Genomic DNA, 18817 nt, shown 5'->3' on the forward strand with positions numbered 1-18817 from the left:
AAGAAATGACACTTTGTATCTACAATGTTGTGTAGTGAGTGTACAGGGGGGGGGGAGTGAACAGGGGGGCAACAAAAGTGAGGACACCTCTAAGTGAAAATGTCCAAATTGGGCCCCAAAGTGTCAATATTTTGTGTGGCCGCCGTTATTTTTCAACCCTCTGGGGCATGGAGGTCACCGGAGCTTCACAGGTTGTCACCGGACTCCTCTTCCCCTCCCCCATGATGACATCACGGAGCTGGTGGATGTTGGAGACCTTGCGCTCCTCCACCTTCCATTTGAGGATCCCCACAGATGATCAATAGGGTTTAGGTCTGGAGACATGCTCGGCCCGTCCATCACCTTTACCTTCAGCTTCTTTAGCAAGGCAGTGGTGGTCTTGGAGGTGTGTTTGGGGTGGTTATCATGTTGGAATACTACCCTGCAGCCCAGTCTCTGAAGGGAGGGGATCATGCACAAAACATGTCGTTGATTCCCTTCCCGCCGAGCGTACGCATGTACGCGGCCTCAGCTTTCGGGGGTTATACAGCTGCAGGTATCATCCCGGTACCGTTGTTTAGAGCGGGCGATTGGCTTTCCAGGCATAACAACCAATGGGGCTTAAAGCGGGACATCCCCCCCCCCTCCCGCCACTCTAACCGGACCTCCTGTCCCACCGGGAAACCCGATCCGCAATCCGGCACTACCGGCGCCTTCTGACAGACTGGAACGAAGGCGTAAACGGCTTCTTTCCAGTCTCATGAATGTAAACATGGAAGCGACGTCACAACGTCACAATGGCACGACATCACAACGTCACTTCCTGTTTACTCGGCTGCCAATGGCGCCCGATTTAAAAAAATATACAGTATTTAGAATCTCTGTTTTCGGCGATCTGAATACTTTAAAGTGCAAAGGAGGGATTTGGGGTCTTTTTGACCCCCCCGATTCCTCCATAAAGAGGACCTGTCACCACCCATTACTGTCACAGGGGATGTTTACATTTCTTGTGACAGCAATAAAAGAGATACAATTTTTATTTTTTAAACAATTTAATAAATGTAAAAAAAAATAAAAAAATGTAAAGCGCCCCGTCCCCACGAGCTCGCGCAGCAAAGAAAACGCATACGGAAGTCGCGCCCGCCTATGTAAACGGTGTTCAAACCACACAAGTGAGGAATCGCCGCGATCGTCGGAGCGAGAGTAATAATTCTAGCCCTAGACCTCCTCTGTAACTCCAACCTGGTAACCGTAAAAAAAAATTAAAGCGTCGCCTATGGAGATTTTTAGGTACCATCGTTTGTCGCCATTCCACGAGTTTGCGTGCGATTATAAAGCGTGACATGTTAGGTATCTATTTACTCGGCGTAACATCATCTTTCACATTATACAAAAAAATTGGGCTAACTTTACTTTTTTTTATTTATTTTTTAAATTCATGAAATGTATATTTTCCCCAAAAAGTTGCGTCTAAAACACCGCTGCACAATTACCGCGTGACATAAAATATTGCAACAATCGCCATTTTATTCTCTAGATTTTCTGCTAAAATATATATATAGGCCCAGATTCTCGTAGAATCGCCTATCTTTAGGCGGGCGTAGCGCATCTGAGATACACTACGCCGCCGGCATGTCCCGTATTCTCAAAGAACTTGCGCTTTAAGTTACGCCGGCGTAGTGTAACTGGGCCGGCGTAAGCCTGCCTAATTCAAATGTGGAAGTGGTGGGCGTGTTTTATGGAAATCAATCGTGACCCCACGTAATTGACGCTTTTTTCGAACGGCGCATGCGTGCGCATGCTCAGTATCACGTCAAATTTTCAAATTAAATTGCGCCCGCTCAATGCCTAGTTGACGTGAACATAACTTACGTCCAGCCCCATTCACGGACGACTTACACAAACGACGTAAAATTTGAAAAATTCTACGCTGTTCCGACGTCCATACCTGACATTGGTACGCCTCATCTACGCCTCAAAGAGCAGGGGTAACTTTACGCCCAAAAAAAGCCTAACGTAAACTACGTAAAAAAAAAAGCGCCGGCCGCACGTACATTTTGAGAATCGGCGTATCTAGCTCATTACCATATTCGACGCGTAAATCGACGGAAGCGCCACCTAGCGGCTAGCGTAAATATGCAACGTAGATACGCCGTCGGATCTAAGACAAATCTATGCGTAACTGATTCTAAGAATCAGGCGCATAGATACGACGGCTCACACTCAGAGTTACGACAGCGTATCTGGAGATACGCCGGCGTAACTCGTACGAGAATCTGGGCCTAAATGTTTGGGGGTTCTAAGTAATATTCTTGCAAAAAATACGGATTTTATCTTGTAAACACCAAATGTCAGAAATAGGCTTGGTCATGAAAGGGTTAAATATGCGCTGCAGTAGTGTGAATGGGAGCTAAATATTGTATACGGTACTTTTTATATAAATTTTATTTGTTAATAAGTTTATAACTACCGTATATACTCGAATATAAGCCGAGGCACCTAATTTTCCCACAAAAAAATGGGAAAACTTTTTGACTCGAGTATAAGCCTAGGGTGTCCATCTGCATGCCTCACTGTGCCCATGCCCCACTGTGCCCATGCCTCACTGTGCCCATGCCTCACTGTGCCCATGCCTCACTGTGCCCATGCCTCACTGTGCCCATGCCTCACTGTGCCCACGCCTCACTGTGTCCATGACTATACTGACGTTTAACATGGGACCCGGTACCGGGTCCCCAAAGTCACCGGAGAAATTACCGTTTAACATGGAAGTCTATGGAAGGGGTGCCCAGCTATGAAAAATCGGTGCTGCTCAGCCGTAGGTCCCCCAGACAAAAAACTTTATGCACTTGTAGAGGAGGAGTGGGGCTACATGTGTGCCAAGTTCTGGGTCCAGATGACCTACGACCGGCCGGTACCGGGTCCCCAAAGTCACCGGAGAAATTACCGTTTAACATGGAAGTCTATGGAAGGGGTGCCCAGCTATGAAAAATCGGTGCTGCTCAGCCGTAGGTCCCCCAGACAAAAAACTTTATGCACTTGTAGAGGAGGAGTGGGGCTACATGTGTGCCAAGTTCTGGGTCCAGATGACCTACGACCGGCCGGTACCGGGTCCCCAAAATCACCGGAGAAATTACCGTTTAACATGGGAGTCTATGGAAGGGGTGCCCGGCTTTGAAAAATTAGTGCTCCCCAGCCGTACGTTTCCTAGACAAAAATCTTTGCACACTTGTAAAGGAGAAATGGAGCTGAATGTGTGCCAAGTTCTGGGTCCAGAGGACCTACGACTGGCCGGTACCGAGTCCCCAAATTCACCGGAGAAATGACCATTTAACATGGGAGTCCATGGAAGGGGTGCCCAGCTATGAAAAATCGGTGTTCCCCCCAGTCGTAGGTCCCCCAGCAAACAAACGTTGCACACTTATAGTGGAGAAATGGGGCTACATCTGTGCCAAGTTCCGGGTCCAGGGGACCTATGACTGGCCAGTACCGGGTCCCCAAATTCACCGGAGAAATTACTGTTTAACATGGAAGTCTATGGAAGGGGTGCCCAGCTTTGAAAAATCGGTGCTCCCCAGCCATAGATTTCCTAGACAAAAACCTTTGCACACTTGTAGAGGAGAAATGGGGGTTCCATGTTCTGGGTCCAGAGGACCTATGACTGGCCGGTACCGGGTCCCCAAATTCGCCGGAGAAATGACCGTTTAACATGGGAGTCTATGGAAGGGGTGCCCGGCTTTGAAAAATCGGTGCTCCCCGGCCATAGGTCCCCCAGACAGCAAGATTTGCACCCTTGTAGAGGAAGAGTGGGGCTACATGTGTGCCAAGTTTAGCGTCCAGGAGACCTACAGCCGGCTGGTACCGGGTCCCCACATTCCGGGAGATCATGCGCAAAAAGGTGACTCGAGTATAAGCCGAGGGGGGCATTTTCAGCACACAAAAAAATGTGCTGAAAAACTCGGCTTATACTCGAGTATATACGGTAAATAAAATGAAATAAATGTATTTTTTTCTGGCCGTACGCAGACGCAAGGGTCACATTTGCGTGTTCTGTGCGTCGCGTCCCCATGCAGGCAGTCCCTATGCATGTCAATCAGTACAATCCTGATCGGACATGCGTGGGGGGGGGGGGGGGGGGGGGTGCACAGCCACGAATCTTTAAAAAAAAAAAAAAAAAGTGTGGGAAGTTTCCAAATGACAGTTCCAAGTTCCTTTCTAATGTCTCTGAAGGAAATGAGCGAATGAGCAGAGGGATCTGATTGGACGGCTGGCATTCTCTCTTTCGGGTTCCCACCATGCGCGTCGCTCTCACAGGTGACAATTAAAGCTGAACAGCCGGTGAATGATTACAAAGGTCGCAGTTAACTATTAATGTTCTCACTTTACTATTCAAGGGTTTTTTTTTTTTTTTCGGCCCGGCGCTTTTAACCCATTGTTGGCCGGCAGGTGCTGCACCTTCCAAAGACCCGTCTCCTGTATACTGGGTGAGGTGTATATAATGCATGGCCCCAGGTGCAGGAGGGCTTTGATCTCTGGGAGAAATCTGATAGCAGGGAAGCAGCCCCCGGGGGGGGGGGACAAGACCAGTAATACTGGTGTCAGGACTGGTGTGTGTATAGCCTCTGTGCGCACAGAGAAAACTACAAAATATATATATATATATTTCAAGGGGGGGGGGGGGGGGGTTCAAAATGTTTGCTCTTTTTCCATCTATATCGCAAAAAAAAAAAAAAAAAACCCCAGTGGCGATCAAACACCACCAAAAAAAAAGCTCTATTTGTGTGAAAAAAAATGATATACGGTAAATTTCATTTGGGTACAGTACATCGTTGCATGACCGCGCAGTTGCCAGTTAACCACTTAACCACTTAAGGACTGGACCAATATGCTGCTAAATGACCCAAGGGGTTTTTACAGTTCGGCACTGCGTCGCTTTAACTGACAATTGCGCGGTCGTGCGACGTGGCTCCCAAACAAAATTGGCGTCCTTTTTTCCCCACAAATAGAGCTTTCTTTTGGTGGTATTTGATCACCTCTGCGGTTTTTATTTTTTGCACTATAAACAGAAATAGAGCGACAATTTTGAAAAAAATGCAATATTTTTTACTTTTTGCTATATCCCCCAAAAATATATATAAAAAAACTTTTTTTTCCCTCAGTTTAGGCCGATACGTATTCTTCTACCTATTTTTGGTAAAATAGGGGATAGTTTTATTGCATTTTTATAATTTTTTTTTTTTTTTTTTTACTACTAATGGCGGCGATCAGCGATTTTTTTCGTGACTGCGACATTATGGCGGACACTTCGGACAATTTTGACAAATTTTTGGGACCATTGTCATTTTCACAGCAAAAAATGCATTTACATTGCATTGTTTATTGTGAAAATGACAGTTGCAGTTTGGGAGTTAACCACAAGGGGGCGCTGTAGGAGTTATGGTTCACCTAGTGTGTGTTTACAACTGTAGGGGGGTGTGGCTGTAGGTGTGACGTCATCGATCGTGTCTCCCTATAAAAGGGATCACACGATCGATGCAGCCGCCACAGTGAAGAACGGCTCTCCCCGTTCTTCAGCTCCGGGGACCGATCGCCGCACTCCAGCTTCGGGCGCGTGCCCGCGACCCACGACTGGGTACTAGTACAGGACGTACCTGTACGTGTTTGTGCCCAGCCGTGCCATTCTGCCGACGTATATGTGCAGGAGGCGGTCCTTAAGTGGTTAAGGACCCCCTACCGACTATATACGTCGGCAGAATGGCACGGCTGGGCACAGGCACGTACAGGTACGTCGCCTTTAAGAGCCCAGCCGTGGGTGGCGCGCGCGCACAGGACCCGGGGACCCGATCGCCACAGCCGGTGTTCCGCGATCGGTCACAGGAGCTGGAGAATGGGGAGAGGTGAGTGTAAACACAACTTCCCCCGTTCTTCACTGTGGCAGTGACACTGATCGTCTGTTCCCTGATATAGGAAATGACAATTAGTGACGTCACGCCTACAGCCACTCCCCCCTACAGTAAGAATCACTCCCTTAGGGCACACTTAACCCCCTACAACGACACCTAGTGGTTAACCCCTCCACTGCCAGTGTCATTTTCACAGTAATCAGTGCATTTTTATAGCACTTTTTCGCTGTGAAAATGCCAATGGTCCCAAAAATGTGTCCGATGTGTCCGCCATAATGTCACAGTCTCAAAAAAAAAAAAAAAAAACGCTGATCGCCGCCATTACTAGTAAAATAATTATTATTAATAAAAATGCCATAAAACTATCCCCTATTTTGTAAACACTATGGGGCAGATCCACAAAGGAAGTACGCCGACGTATCTACTGATACGCCGGCGTACTTTCAAATTTCCCGCGTCGTATCTTTAGTTTGAATCCTCAAAACAAGATACGACGGCTTCTGGCTTTGATCCGACAGGCTTACGACTTCGTACGCCTTCGGATCTTAGATGCAATACTTCGGCGTCCGCTGGGTGGAGTTTGCGTCGTTTTCCGTGTCGGGTATGCAAATTAGCGATTTACGACGATCCACGAACGTACGCGCGGCCGTCGCATTTTCTAACCTCATCTCTAGTCGGTTTTTTCCGGCGTATAGTTAAAGCTGGTATTTTGCGGCGTATAGATAGAATTGCCATGTTAAGTATGGCCGTCTTTCCCGCGTCGAAATTTGAATATTTTTTTTTTTTTTGCGTAAGTCGTCCGTGAATAGGGATGGACGTATGTCATGTCGAAGTTCAAAAAATGACGTCGTTGCGACGTCATTTCGCGCAAAGCATGGCGGGAAATTTCAAAACGGAGCATGCGCAGTTCAATCGGCGCGGGGACGCGCTTCATTTAAATGAATCACGCCCCCTACCCGCCGATTTGAATTACGCCCCGCGAGATACACTACGCCGCCGTAACTTACGGCGCAAAATCTTCCTGGATTCGACTTAGAGCCAGGTAAGATACGGCGGCGTAGTGTATCTATGATACGCTGCGCCGTTTTAATTCTTCGTGAATCTGCCCCTATAAATTTTGCGCAAACCGATCAATAAACGCTTATCGAGATTTTTTTTTTACCAAAAATAGGTAGAAGAATACGTATCGGCCTAAACTGAGGAAAACATTTTTTTATATATTTTTGGGGATATTTATTATAGCAAAAAGTAAAAAATATAGATTTTTTTTCAAAATTGTCGCTCTATTTTTGTTTATAGCGCAAAAAATAAAAACCGCAGAGGTGATCGAATACCACCAAAAGAAAGCTCTATTTGTGGGAAAAAAAGGACGCCAATTTTGTTTGGGAGCCACGTCGCCGCACAGCGCGATTGTCAGTTAAAAGCGACGCGGCGCCGAATCGCCCAAAAAAGTGTCCCGGTCACTTGCCAGCCAAATGGTCCGGAGCTGAAGTGGTAAAAAAAAAGAGATTTACTAAGCAATGTATTTCCCGAGCGCAGAGAATCGGAATTTCGCGGGACCCTTTGAAGCTGGTCCAGGACGCGCTCATGGTAGTGAGTCACCCAGAAGCCCTCATTCTGCCTCTTTTAGAAAAGATCTCGGGGCAAATATGACCTTCAAACACTTTAGCTTCTGCTCTGCAATTACGAAATATCCCCCCTCCCCCCCCCCGCACGATCAGAGATTCTCCGGCTGTGTCAGCGCCTTCCCATCTGTTCTTGCCATTCCTGAGCCCCCTAATTACACACAACACTCGTAGAATTCCGGTGCGTTTTATAGGCGTGCGCGGCGTCTTATCCATGATGTTTTGTCTCTGGAATTTTTTTTGACGCCTTATGTTTTGTAAGCAGGATTAATGACGTTGTGTTCTCCCCCAGTCCTGTTGTTAAAGGGGGGTTGTAAAGGTTCGTTTTTTATTTTCTAAATAGGTTCCTTTAACCACTTAAGACCCGGACCATTATGCAGTTAAAGGACCTTGCCTCCTTTTTGCGATTCGGCACTGCCTTCGCTTTAACTGACAATTGCGCAGTCGTGTGACGTGGCTCCCAAACAAAATTGGCGTCCTTTTTTCCCCACAAATAGAGATTTCTTTTGGTGGTATTTGATCACCTCTGCGGTTTTTATTTTTTGCGCTATAAACAAAAATAGAGCGACAATTTTGAAAAAAATGCAATATTTTTTACTTTTTGCTATAATAAATATCCCCCAAAAACATATATACATTTTTTTTTCCTCAGTTTAGGCCGATACGTATTCTTCTACATATTTTTGGTAAAAAAAAAAAATCGCAATAAGCGTTTATCGATTGGTTTGCGCAAAATTTATAGCGTTTACAAAATAGGGGATAGTTTTATTATTTATTTATTTTTTACTACTAATGGCGGTGATCAGCGATTTTTTTTCGTGACTGCGACATTATGGCGGACACTTCGGACAATTTTGACACATTTTTGGGACCATTGTCATTTTCACAGCAAAAAATGCATTTAAATTGCATTGTTTACTATGGAAATGACAGTTGCAGTTTGGGAGTTAACCACCGGGGGCGCTGTAGGAGTTAGGGTTCACCTAGTGCAGTGTTTCTCAATTCCAGTCCTCAGGCCCCCCAACAGGTCAGGTTTTCAGGATTTCCCTCAGATGAAAAGGCTGTGGTGATTACTAAGGCAGTGAAACTGATCAAATCACCTGTGCAAAATAATGGAAATCCTGAAAACCTGACCTGTTGGGGGGGCCTGAGGACTGGAATTGAGAAACACTGACCTAGTGTGTGTTTACAACTGTAGGGGGGTGTGGCTGTAGGTCTGACGTCATCGATCGAGTCTCCCTATAAAAGGGATCACTCAATCGATGCAGCCGCCACAGTGAAGAACGGGGAAGCCATGTTTACATACGGCTCTCCCTGTTCTTCAGCTCCGGGGAGCGATCGCGAGGGGGCGGCTAGAAACAAATAGCCGCGCCCTCGTCCCGGATCACTCCTGAAGCCACGGGAACCGCCGCATGTAGTGGGGGGGCGGTCCCGATCGGACCCCCGACCCACATCTAGGCAGGGACGTACATTTACGCCAATGTGCCTGTCCGTGACATTCTGCCGACGTATATGTACATGCGGCGGTCCGGAAGTGGTTAACCACTTAAGACCCGGACCATTATGCAGCTAAAGGACCTTGCAGGCTGTAGGCCTCTTCTTCAGCTCTGTCCCCCCAGGCTGTAGGCCTCTTCTTCAGCTACCTCTTCACCAGGCTGCAGGCCTCTACTTCAGCTACCTCCTCACCAGGCTGTAGGCCTCTTCTTCAGCTACCTCTTCACCAGGCTGTAGGCCTCTTCTTCAGCTACTTCCTTCCAGGCTGTAGGCCTCTTCTTCAGCTACGTCCCCCCAGGCTGTAGGCCTTTTTTCAGCTACGTCCCCCCAGGCTCTTTTCAGCTACGTCCTCCCGGGCTGTAGGCTTCTTCTTCAGCTACGTCCCCCCAGGCTGTAGGCTTCTTATTCAGCTACGTCCCCCTCAGGCTGTAGGCCTCTTTTCAGCTACGTCCCCCCCAGGCTGTAGGCCTCTTCTTCAGCTACTTCCTTCCAGGCTGTAGGCCTCTTCTTCAGCTACCTCCTCACCAGGCTGTAGGCCTCTTCTTCAGCTACCTCCTCACCAGGCTGTAGGCTTCTTCTTCAGCTACGTCCCCGCAGGCTGTAGACCTCTTCTACAGCTATGTCCCCCCAGGCTGTAGGCCTCTTCTTCAGCTACCTCCTCACCAGGCTGTAGGCTTCTTCTTCAGCTACGTACCCCCAGGCTGTAGGCCTCTTTTCAGCTACGTCCCCCCAGGCTGTAGGCCTCTTCTTCAGCTACGTCCCCCCAGGCTGTTGGCCTCTTCTTCAGCTACGTCCCCCCAGGCTGTAGGCCTCTTCTTCAGCTACGTCCCCCCAGGCTGTAGGCTTCTTCTTCAGCTACATACCCCCAGGCTGTAGGCCTCTTTTCAGCTACGTCCCCCCAGGCTGTAGGCCTCTTTTCAGCTACGTCCCCCCAGGCTGTAGGCCTCTTTTCAGCTACGTCCCCCCAGGCTGTAGGCCTCTTTTCAGCTTAGTCCCCCCAGGCTGTAGGCCTCTTTTCAGCTAAGTCCCCCCAGGCTGTAGGCCTCTTTTCAGCTAAGTCCCCCCAGGCTGTAGGCCTCTTTTCAGCTAAGTCCCCCCAGGCTGTAGGCCTCTTTTCAGCTAAGTCCCCCCAGGCTGTAGGCCTCTTTTCAGCTAAGTCCCCCCAGGCTGTAGGCCTCTTCTTCAGCTACTTCCTTCCAGGCTGTAGGCCTCTTCTTCAGCTACCTCCTCACCAGGCTGTAGGCTTCTTCTTCAGCTACCTCCTCACCAGGCTGTAGGCTTCTTCTTCAGCTACGTCCCCGCAGGCTGTAGACCTCTTCTACAGCTATGTCCCCCCAGGCTGTAGGCCTCTTCTTCAGCTACCTCCTCACCAGGCTGTAGGCTTCTTCTTCAGCTACGTCCCCCCAGGCTGTAGGCCTCTTTTCAGCTACGTCCCCCCAGGCTGTAGGCCTCTTCTTCAGCTACGTCCCCCCAGGCTGTAGGCCTCTTCTTCAGCTACGTCCCCCCAGGCTGTAGGCCTCTTCTTCAGCTACGTCCCCCCAGGCTGTAGGCCTCTTCTTCAGCTACGTCCCCCCAGGCTGTAGGCTTCTTCTTCAGCTACATACCCCCAGGCTGTAGGCCTCTTTTCAGCTACGTCCCCCCAGGCTGTAGGCCTCTTTTCAGCTACGTCCCCCCAGGCTGTAGGCCTCTTTTCAGCTACGTCCCCCCAGGCTGTAGGCCTCTTTTCAGCTACGTCCCCCCAGGCTGTAGGCCTCTTTTCAGCTAAGTCCCCCCAGGCTGTAGGCCTCTTTTCAGCTAAGTCCCCCCAGGCTGTAGGCCTCTTTTCAGCTAAGTCCCCCCAGGCTGTAGGCCTCTTTTCAGCTAAGTCCCCCCAGGCTGTAGGCCTCTTTTCAGCTAAGTCCCCCCAGGCTGTAGGCCTCTTTTCAGCTAAGTCCCCCCAGGCTGTAGGCCTCTTTTCAGCTAAGTCCCCCCAGGCTGTAGGCCTCTTTTCAGCTAAGTCTCCCAGGCTGTAGGCCTCTTCTTCAGCTACGTCCCCCCAGGCTGTAGGCTTCTTTTCAGCTACGTCCCCCCCAGGCTGTAGGCCTCTTCTTCAGCTACGTCCCCCCAGGCTGTAGGCCTCTTCTTCAGCTACGTCCCCCCAGGCTGTAGGCCTCTTTTCAGCTACGTCCCCCCAGGCTGTAGGCCTCTTTTCAGCTACGTCCCCCCAGGCTGTAGGCCTCTTTTCAGCTACGTCCCCCCAAGCTGTAGGCCTCTTTTCAGCTACGTCCCCCCCAGGCTGTAGGCCTCTTTTCAGCTACGTCCCCCCAGGCTGTAGGCCTCTTTTCAGCTACGTCCCCCCAGGCTGTAGGCCTCTTCTTCAGCTACATCCCCCCAGGCTGTAGGCCTCTTTTCAGCTACGTCCCCCCCAGGCTGTAGGCCTCTTTTCAGCTATGTCCCCCCAGGCTGTAGGCCTCTTTTCAGCTACGTCCCCCCAGGCTGTAGGCCTCTTCTTCAGCTACGTCCCCCCAGGCTGTAGGCCTCTTTTCAGCTACGTCCCCCCAGGCTGTAGGCCTCTTTTCAGCTACGTCCCCCCAGGCTGTAGGCCTCTTTTCAGCTACGTCCCCCCAGGCTGTAGGCCTCTTCTTCAGCTACGTCCCCCCAGGCTGTAGGCCTCTTTTCAGCTACGTCCCCCCCAGGCTGTAGGCCTCTTTTCAGCTACCTCCTCACCAGGCTGTAGGCCTCTTCTTCAGCTACGTCCCCCCAGGCTGTAGGCCTCTTTTCAGCTACGTCTCCCCAGGCTGTAGGCCTCTTTTCAGCTACCTTCTCGCCAGGCCTACTGGCTGACTATAGCCTAACTGCCCACTACATTTGGTATAGGGACATACCAGATTTTGGAAGGGTCCCTATATTGTCAATTGGGTGAGACTCAGGTGGGACAGTTGGAACCTGTGGCCTGCTGGGGTCCTATTCATTCATTTGTGACCAAAACATACCATACAGATCTTTTCTTGTGAGACCTTTTTTTGTGTTGAGTAAGACACAGATTGTGTACATATTTCATTGTACAATACATTGGTTATTTTCACCAGCCAACCCCTCCCACACAGACCTCAGGCACACCTAATGTCTATACTTGTGTGTGCATTCCAATAAAACCACCTCCTTCCCACAGAAATCCCATTGATGCCGAATGCCAGCCTGCTGCCGTAAAAATTGTTTCCTCGTGTGTTTGGTTGACACAAACCAGCCACCGCAGTGCCAATATTAATGGCCATTCCCACTTCATACTCTACATTATTGGGCCAAGTAGTTCCAAACGGACTCAAGTTAACATGTCTTGGTTGCCAATCGTCTCACTAGATTGGTTTATTCATTTATAAAGCAGCGACCTGCAGGATGGTAGAAAAACAGGTCTTGGGGAACATTTACTAAAACCAATAGAGCTGGGATGGAATGGGGATAATACCCCCTATATTGGTGGTCAGTTAGACGAATGTAACCCTTCCAATGGTGGTCAGAATTCCACACTTACATTGGTGGTCAGTAAGAAGAATGCAAGCATTAGAATGGTGATCAAAATTCCACCCTTACATTGGTGGTTAGTAGAATGCAACCCTTCCAGGCATGTACTGGCCATCGGGACTACCAGGAGTCCCTGGGGTCCCCAACCACAGGGCCGTGGCCCTTCTGCAGCCCTGCGGTGGGCAGCACGGGAGAGCCAAGCGGGGACGAGAGCAGATATTACATAATCTCTCACTGCCCACCCTCTCTCTGGGGACCCTGATGCAAGGCTGAGGATCTCTGGGGACTCTGATGTAAGGGAGGGCTCTCTGGGGACTCTGATGTAAGGGAGGGCTCTCTGGGGACCCTGATGTATAGGGGAGGCTCTCTGGGGACCCTTATGTAAGTGGGGGACTCTCTGGGGACCCTGATGCAAGGCTGAGGCTCTCTGGGGACCCTGATGCAAGGCTGAGGCTCTCTGGGGACCCTGATGCAAGGCTGAGGCTCTCTGGGGACCCTGATGCAAGGCTGGGGCTCTCTGGGGACCCTGATGCAAGGCTGGGGCTCTCTGGGGACCCTGATGCAAGGCTGGGGCTCTCTGGGGACCCTGATGCAAAGCTGAGGCTCTGGGGCTCTGATGTACGTTGGGTGGCTCTCTGCGGACTCTGATGTAAGGGAGGGCTCTCTGGGGACCATGTAAGGAGGGGCTCTCTGGGGACTCTGATGTAAGAGAGGGCTCTCTGGGGACCATGTAAGGAGGGGCTCTCGGGGGACCCTGATGTATAGGGGAGACTCTCTGGGGACCCTGATATAAGTGGGGGGGAGCTCTCTAGGGAACCCTGAAAAAAAGTTGTTTATACTTACGATGGAATGTTTTTCCTTATGTTTTTTTGTGCAATAGTATATATACTGTTTTTGTGCATGTTTGCAAAATTAAAGTGGGCCGGTCTGGATGAAGTCCGGGGCCAAATTTTTGTCCCAGTTCAGCCCTGAACCCTTCCAATGGTGGTCAGGATGCCACCCTTACCTTGGTGGTCAGAATTCCACCCTTACATTGGTAGTCACTGGTCTGTAAGAAGAATGCAACCATTACAATGGTAGTCAGAATTCCACCCTTACATTGGTGGTCAGTTAGACGAATGTAACCCTTCCAATGCAACCCTTCCATGGTGATCAGTATTCCACCCTTACCTTGGTGGTCAGTAAGAAGAATGCCACCATTATAATGGTGGTCAGAATTTCACACTTACATTGGAGGTCAGTAAGAAGAATGCAACCCTTCCAATGGTGGCTGGATTTCCTCCTTTACATTGGTGGTCTGTAAGAAAAATGCAAGCATTAGAATGGTGGTCAAAATTCCACCCTTACATTGGTTGATTAGTAGGAAGAATGCAACCCTTACATTGGAGGTCAGTAAGAAGAATGCAACCCTTACATTGGAGGTCAGAATTCCACCCTTACATTGGTAGTCACTGGTCAGTAAGAAGAATGCAACCATTACAATGGTGGTCAGTAAGAAGAATGAACCATTACAATGGTGGTCAGTAAGAGGAATGCCACAATTACAATGGTGGTCAGAAGTCCATGCTTGCATTGGTGGTTAGTAAGACGAATGCAACACTTCCAATAGTGGTCAGAATTCCACCCTTACATTGGTGGTCAGTAAGAAGAATGCAACCATTACAATGGTGGACAGTGTTTGTTTTACCAAGTAACATTGGCCCCAGCCGGCACCATTGGCCCCACCCGGCACCATTGGACCATGCCGGCACCATTGGACCATGCCGGCACCATTGGACCATTACTGGCACCATTGGACCGTGCCGGCACCATTGGACCGTGCCGGCACCATGAGATGAGGTCAATCAGCCATAGCGGATTTGGATATTTCCTCCATTTGGTAGGAACCCTGGTTGAGAATCCTGGATGACCTGACAGTTTAGGCCTCATGCACACGGGACATTTTGTTTCCTCCACTGGATGCCTTTGCTCCTTTAAAAAACGCGCCTAAAGCCAAATTTTTAGGTGCATCAAATGTTTGGGCGTTCGTTCATTCCATTGGCCAGATTAAAAAATAAAATAAAAAATGTAATGGTCAATGGAATGAATGAAAGCTCAAGCGCTAAACGCGTCTCACCGCGTTTGCAAAGCGCGACTTTAGGCACGTTTTTTTAGGCTGCAGAGGCAAAAGGCGTCTGGTGGAGTAAATAAAACGTTCCACGCGCATGAAGACCTAAAGGAGACGGCTGGTATGTTGAAGAATTTAAATTATCGACTGGGAGGGTTTACGATTTCACATTTATTTACTTTTTGCCTTTATTTTACCAGGGGGCGGAGATCGATGTCACGGGTCAAGGTCAGCCGTGTTACACCTGCAAGGAACGCTGTCCGGGTTTTCTGGCACACCGGTGGAGGTGGGTAAAGCAACTGGGACATGGCATAGGAGATAAAAACTGTTGCATTTTGGAATGCCGACACTAGAGGGAGCTCTCAGTGGCTCAGTGAAATCCCTCTGAGAAGTGTGTCGTAACCTCTTCACCACCGGGCCAATTCTGGCACTTCTCTCCTTCATGTAAAAATCACAATTCTTTTGCTAGAAAATTAATCAGAACGCCCAAACATTGGGGTGGATTCAAGAAGCAATTGCGCCTGTGTAACCATAGTTACACAGCGCAATTGCTTACTTGCGCCGGCGTAACGAGTGCTCCTGATTCTGGAACCTCGTTACGCCGACTGCAGCCTAAGATATGCGTGGCATAAGGCTCTTATGCCCGCATATCTTAGGCTGCATTCTTGCGATGGCCGCTAGGTGATCCCGTTGTGCTCAGCGTATAGTATGCAAATTGCATACTAACGCCGATTCACAACGTTGCGCGAGCCCTGCGTACGCAGTTTATGTCGTTTCCGTACGGCGGTTTTCGCGTAAGGCTGCCCCTGCTATTAGCAGGGGCAGCCAATGTTACGTATACCCGTCGTTCCCGCGTAGCGAAATTTGAAATTTACGTAAGTGATTCGTGAATGGCGCTGGACGCCATTCACGTTCACTTTGAAGCAAATGACGTCCTTGCGACGTCATTTGCCGCAATGCACGTCGGGAAAGTTTCCCGACGGAGCATGCGCTTTACGCTCGGCGCGGGAATGCGCCTAATTTAAATGATTCCCGCCCCCCTACGGGATCATTTAAATTGCGCGCGCTTACGCCGGGCATTTTGCCCGAGCGCCCACGCAATTTACGGAGCTTCTGCTCCGTGAATCGAGGGCAGCGCAAAAACGTTGCCCTGCGCCTCCGTAAAAAAAGCGCAATTGTTACTGAATCCGGGCCAGTATATATAATTTTTTATGCAGACACCCTAGGGAATAAAATGGCGGTCATTGCAACTTTTTTTTCTCGCACGGTATTCCCTCAAATGCTTTTTTGGGGGGAAAAAAAAGGTTTCATGAATTAAAAAATAACAAAACAGTAAAGTTAGCACAATTTTTTTGTATAATGTGAAAGACGATGTTACGCCGAGTAAACAGATACCGAACACGTCACGCTATTAAAATTGCGCACACTCATGGAATGGCGCCAAACTTCGGTACTTAAAAATCTCCATAGGTGACGCTTTAACATTTTTTACAGGTTACTATTTTCGAGTTACAGAGGAGGTCTAGTGCTGGAATTGTTGCTCTCGCTCTAACGCACGCGACGATACCTCACATGTGGGGTTTGAACGGCGTTTACATATGTGGGCGGGACCTGCGTGCGTGTTCGCTTTTGCGCGCGAGAGATAACGGGGACAGGGGCGTTTTGAAAAAAAATATTATTTTATTTTTATTTTACTTAATTCTTTTTATTTTTACACTTTTTTTTTTTTATTTTATTTTTTTTATCACTTTTATTCCTATTACAAGGAATGTAAACATCCCTTGTAATGGGGATCAGTGTGACAGGTCCTCTTTATGGAGAGAGGCGGGGTCAATAAGACCTTCCCCTCCCCCCACATCTCTCCTCCAGGCTTACAAGCATGAGATCGGTGAAAAAAAAAAATCACCGATCACATGCTGACAGATTGCGGCTTTGTTTACTTCCAGGTACCGGGCGTGACGTCATAACGTCGCGCCCGGGCCTCCGACGGTCATAGAGATGACTGGTGACCATCTGGTCACCAGTCATCTCTATGCTTTCCAGCACCGTGGACCGATTCGCTCTCCGGGCCCCCGATGGCACGGGAGAGCCCGGAGAAGCACCGGTGGCGGCGGGAGGGTTCCCTTTAAGGGCAGGATCGTGGCACGGGACGGGCAAGGCTTCTGGGTACGTGAGCCGTTATCTATAGGAGGGAATGTCTGTCTGTTATTTCTAGTTTGGCATTCCACAGCGTTCCTGAAATTATTCCCAACTCACCGACTTTCCCCGAGCTCAGCACTTCTCACCCGGAGGACACATTGCTCATCAATGCAAAAAAAGTTTCCTTAAAGGGACATCACCCCATACATTGCTTTATTCAACTTTCTTTTCCCCCAGTGTAATAAACGTGTAAATCTTGGGTGAAAGTTTTGTGAATATTTTATGAAAACATCTATAAAATCCCCCCCACTGATACCAATGATGGGACACTATTCCTCCCACTGATACCAATGATGGGACACTATTCCTCCCGCTGATACCAATGATGGGACACTATTCCTCCCACTGACACCAATGATGGGACACTATTCCTCCCACTGACACCAATGATGGGACACTATTCCTCCCGCTGACAGCAATGATGGGACACTATTCTTCCCACTGATACCAATGATGGGACACTATTCCTCCCACTGATACCAATGATGGGACACTATTCCTCCCACTGACACCAATGATGGGACACTATTCCTCCCACTGACACCAATGATGGGACACTATTCCTCCCACTGACACCAATGATGGGACACTATTCCTCCCACTGATACCAATGATGGGTCACTCTCCCCCACTGATACCAATGATGGGACACTATTCCTCCCACTGACACCAATGATGGGACACTATTCCTCCCACTGATACCAATGATGGGTCACTCTCCCCCACTGATACCAAGGATGGGACACTATTCCTCCCACTGACACCAATGATGGGACACTATTCCTCCCACTGATACCAATGATGGGACACTATTCTTCCCACTGATACCAATGATGGGACACTATTCCTCCCACTGATACCAATGATGGGACACTATTCCTCCCACTGATACCAATGATGGGACACCATTCCTCCCACTGACACCAATGATGGGACACTATTCCTCCCACTGATACCAATGATGGGACACTATTCCTCCCACTGATACCAATGATGGGACACTATTCCTCCCACTGATACCAATGATGGGACACTATTCCTCCCACTGACACCAATGATGGGACACTATTCCTCCCACTGACACCAATGATGGGACACTATTCCTCCCACTGACACCAATGATGGGACACTATTCCTCCCACTGATACCAATGATGGGACACTATTCCTCTCACTGATACCAATGATGGGACACTATTCCTCCCACTGATACCAATGATGTGACACTATTCCTCCCACTGATACCAATGATGTGACACTATTCCTCCCACTGATACCAATGATGGGACACTATTCCTCCCACAGGCAGCTTAACTCTTCAATTTTCCAGTCTTTCGAAGAAGACAAAAGGGGGAGATTTACTAAGACTATATAGGGTGCAGCTGAGCATCATGACCAATCAGCTTCCTGGTTTCATTGGCAGAGCTTAACAGAACAAGCTGAAGTTGGACACGGATTGGCTAGTATATGGACAGCTGCACCAGTTTTAGTAAATCTCCCCCAATGTCTCTCTTGACCCTATCTCTGTGAACAACTAACACACTGACTGAGGAAACATGCTAAAAACAGGGGGGTGGATTCAGTAAGCAATTGCGTCTGCGTATCCATAGTTACGCAGCGCAATTGCTTAGTTGCGCCGGCGTAACGACTTTTCTGTATTCAGAAAGCTCGTTACGCCGGCTGCAGCCTAAGATATGACTGGCATAAGGCTCTTATGCCGTCATATCGTAGGCTGCATTCTTACGCTGGCCGCTAGGTGGCGTTCCCGTAGTGGCAAGCGTAGAGTATGCAAATTGCATACTCACGCCGATTCACAACCCTCCGCGCGCCCTGCGTGCGCATTTTACGTCGTTTGCGTTCGTCGGGTTCCGCGTAAGGCTGCTCCTGCTATTCGCAGGGGCAGCCAATGCTAAGTATACCCGTCGTTCCCGCGTCGCGATGTTTGAAAATGACGTCGTTGGCGTAAGTGAATCGTGAATGGCGCTGGACGCCGTTCACGTTAAAGCAAAT

At 49.1% G+C, this 18817-nt stretch overlaps 1 protein-coding gene across 3 annotated transcripts in view; it reads left to right on the forward strand.

The window, feature by feature from the left end:
- PRICKLE3 (prickle planar cell polarity protein 3) overlaps positions 1-18817 on the forward strand; it is a 48007-nt gene that overhangs the window by 12649 nt on the left and 16541 nt on the right. For all 3 annotated transcript variants that reach the window (XM_040322716.1, XM_040322715.1, XM_040322714.1), the window contains exon 2: positions 14810-14895. In XM_040322716.1, coding sequence (XP_040178650.1) covers positions 14810-14895 — 86 coding nt within the window. The remainder of the gene's footprint in view (positions 1-14809; positions 14896-18817) is intronic.

Source organism: Rana temporaria, chromosome 9, assembly GCF_905171775.1.
Source record: "Rana temporaria chromosome 9, aRanTem1.1, whole genome shotgun sequence".
NCBI classification, from domain to species: Eukaryota; Metazoa; Chordata; class Amphibia; order Anura; family Ranidae; genus Rana; species Rana temporaria.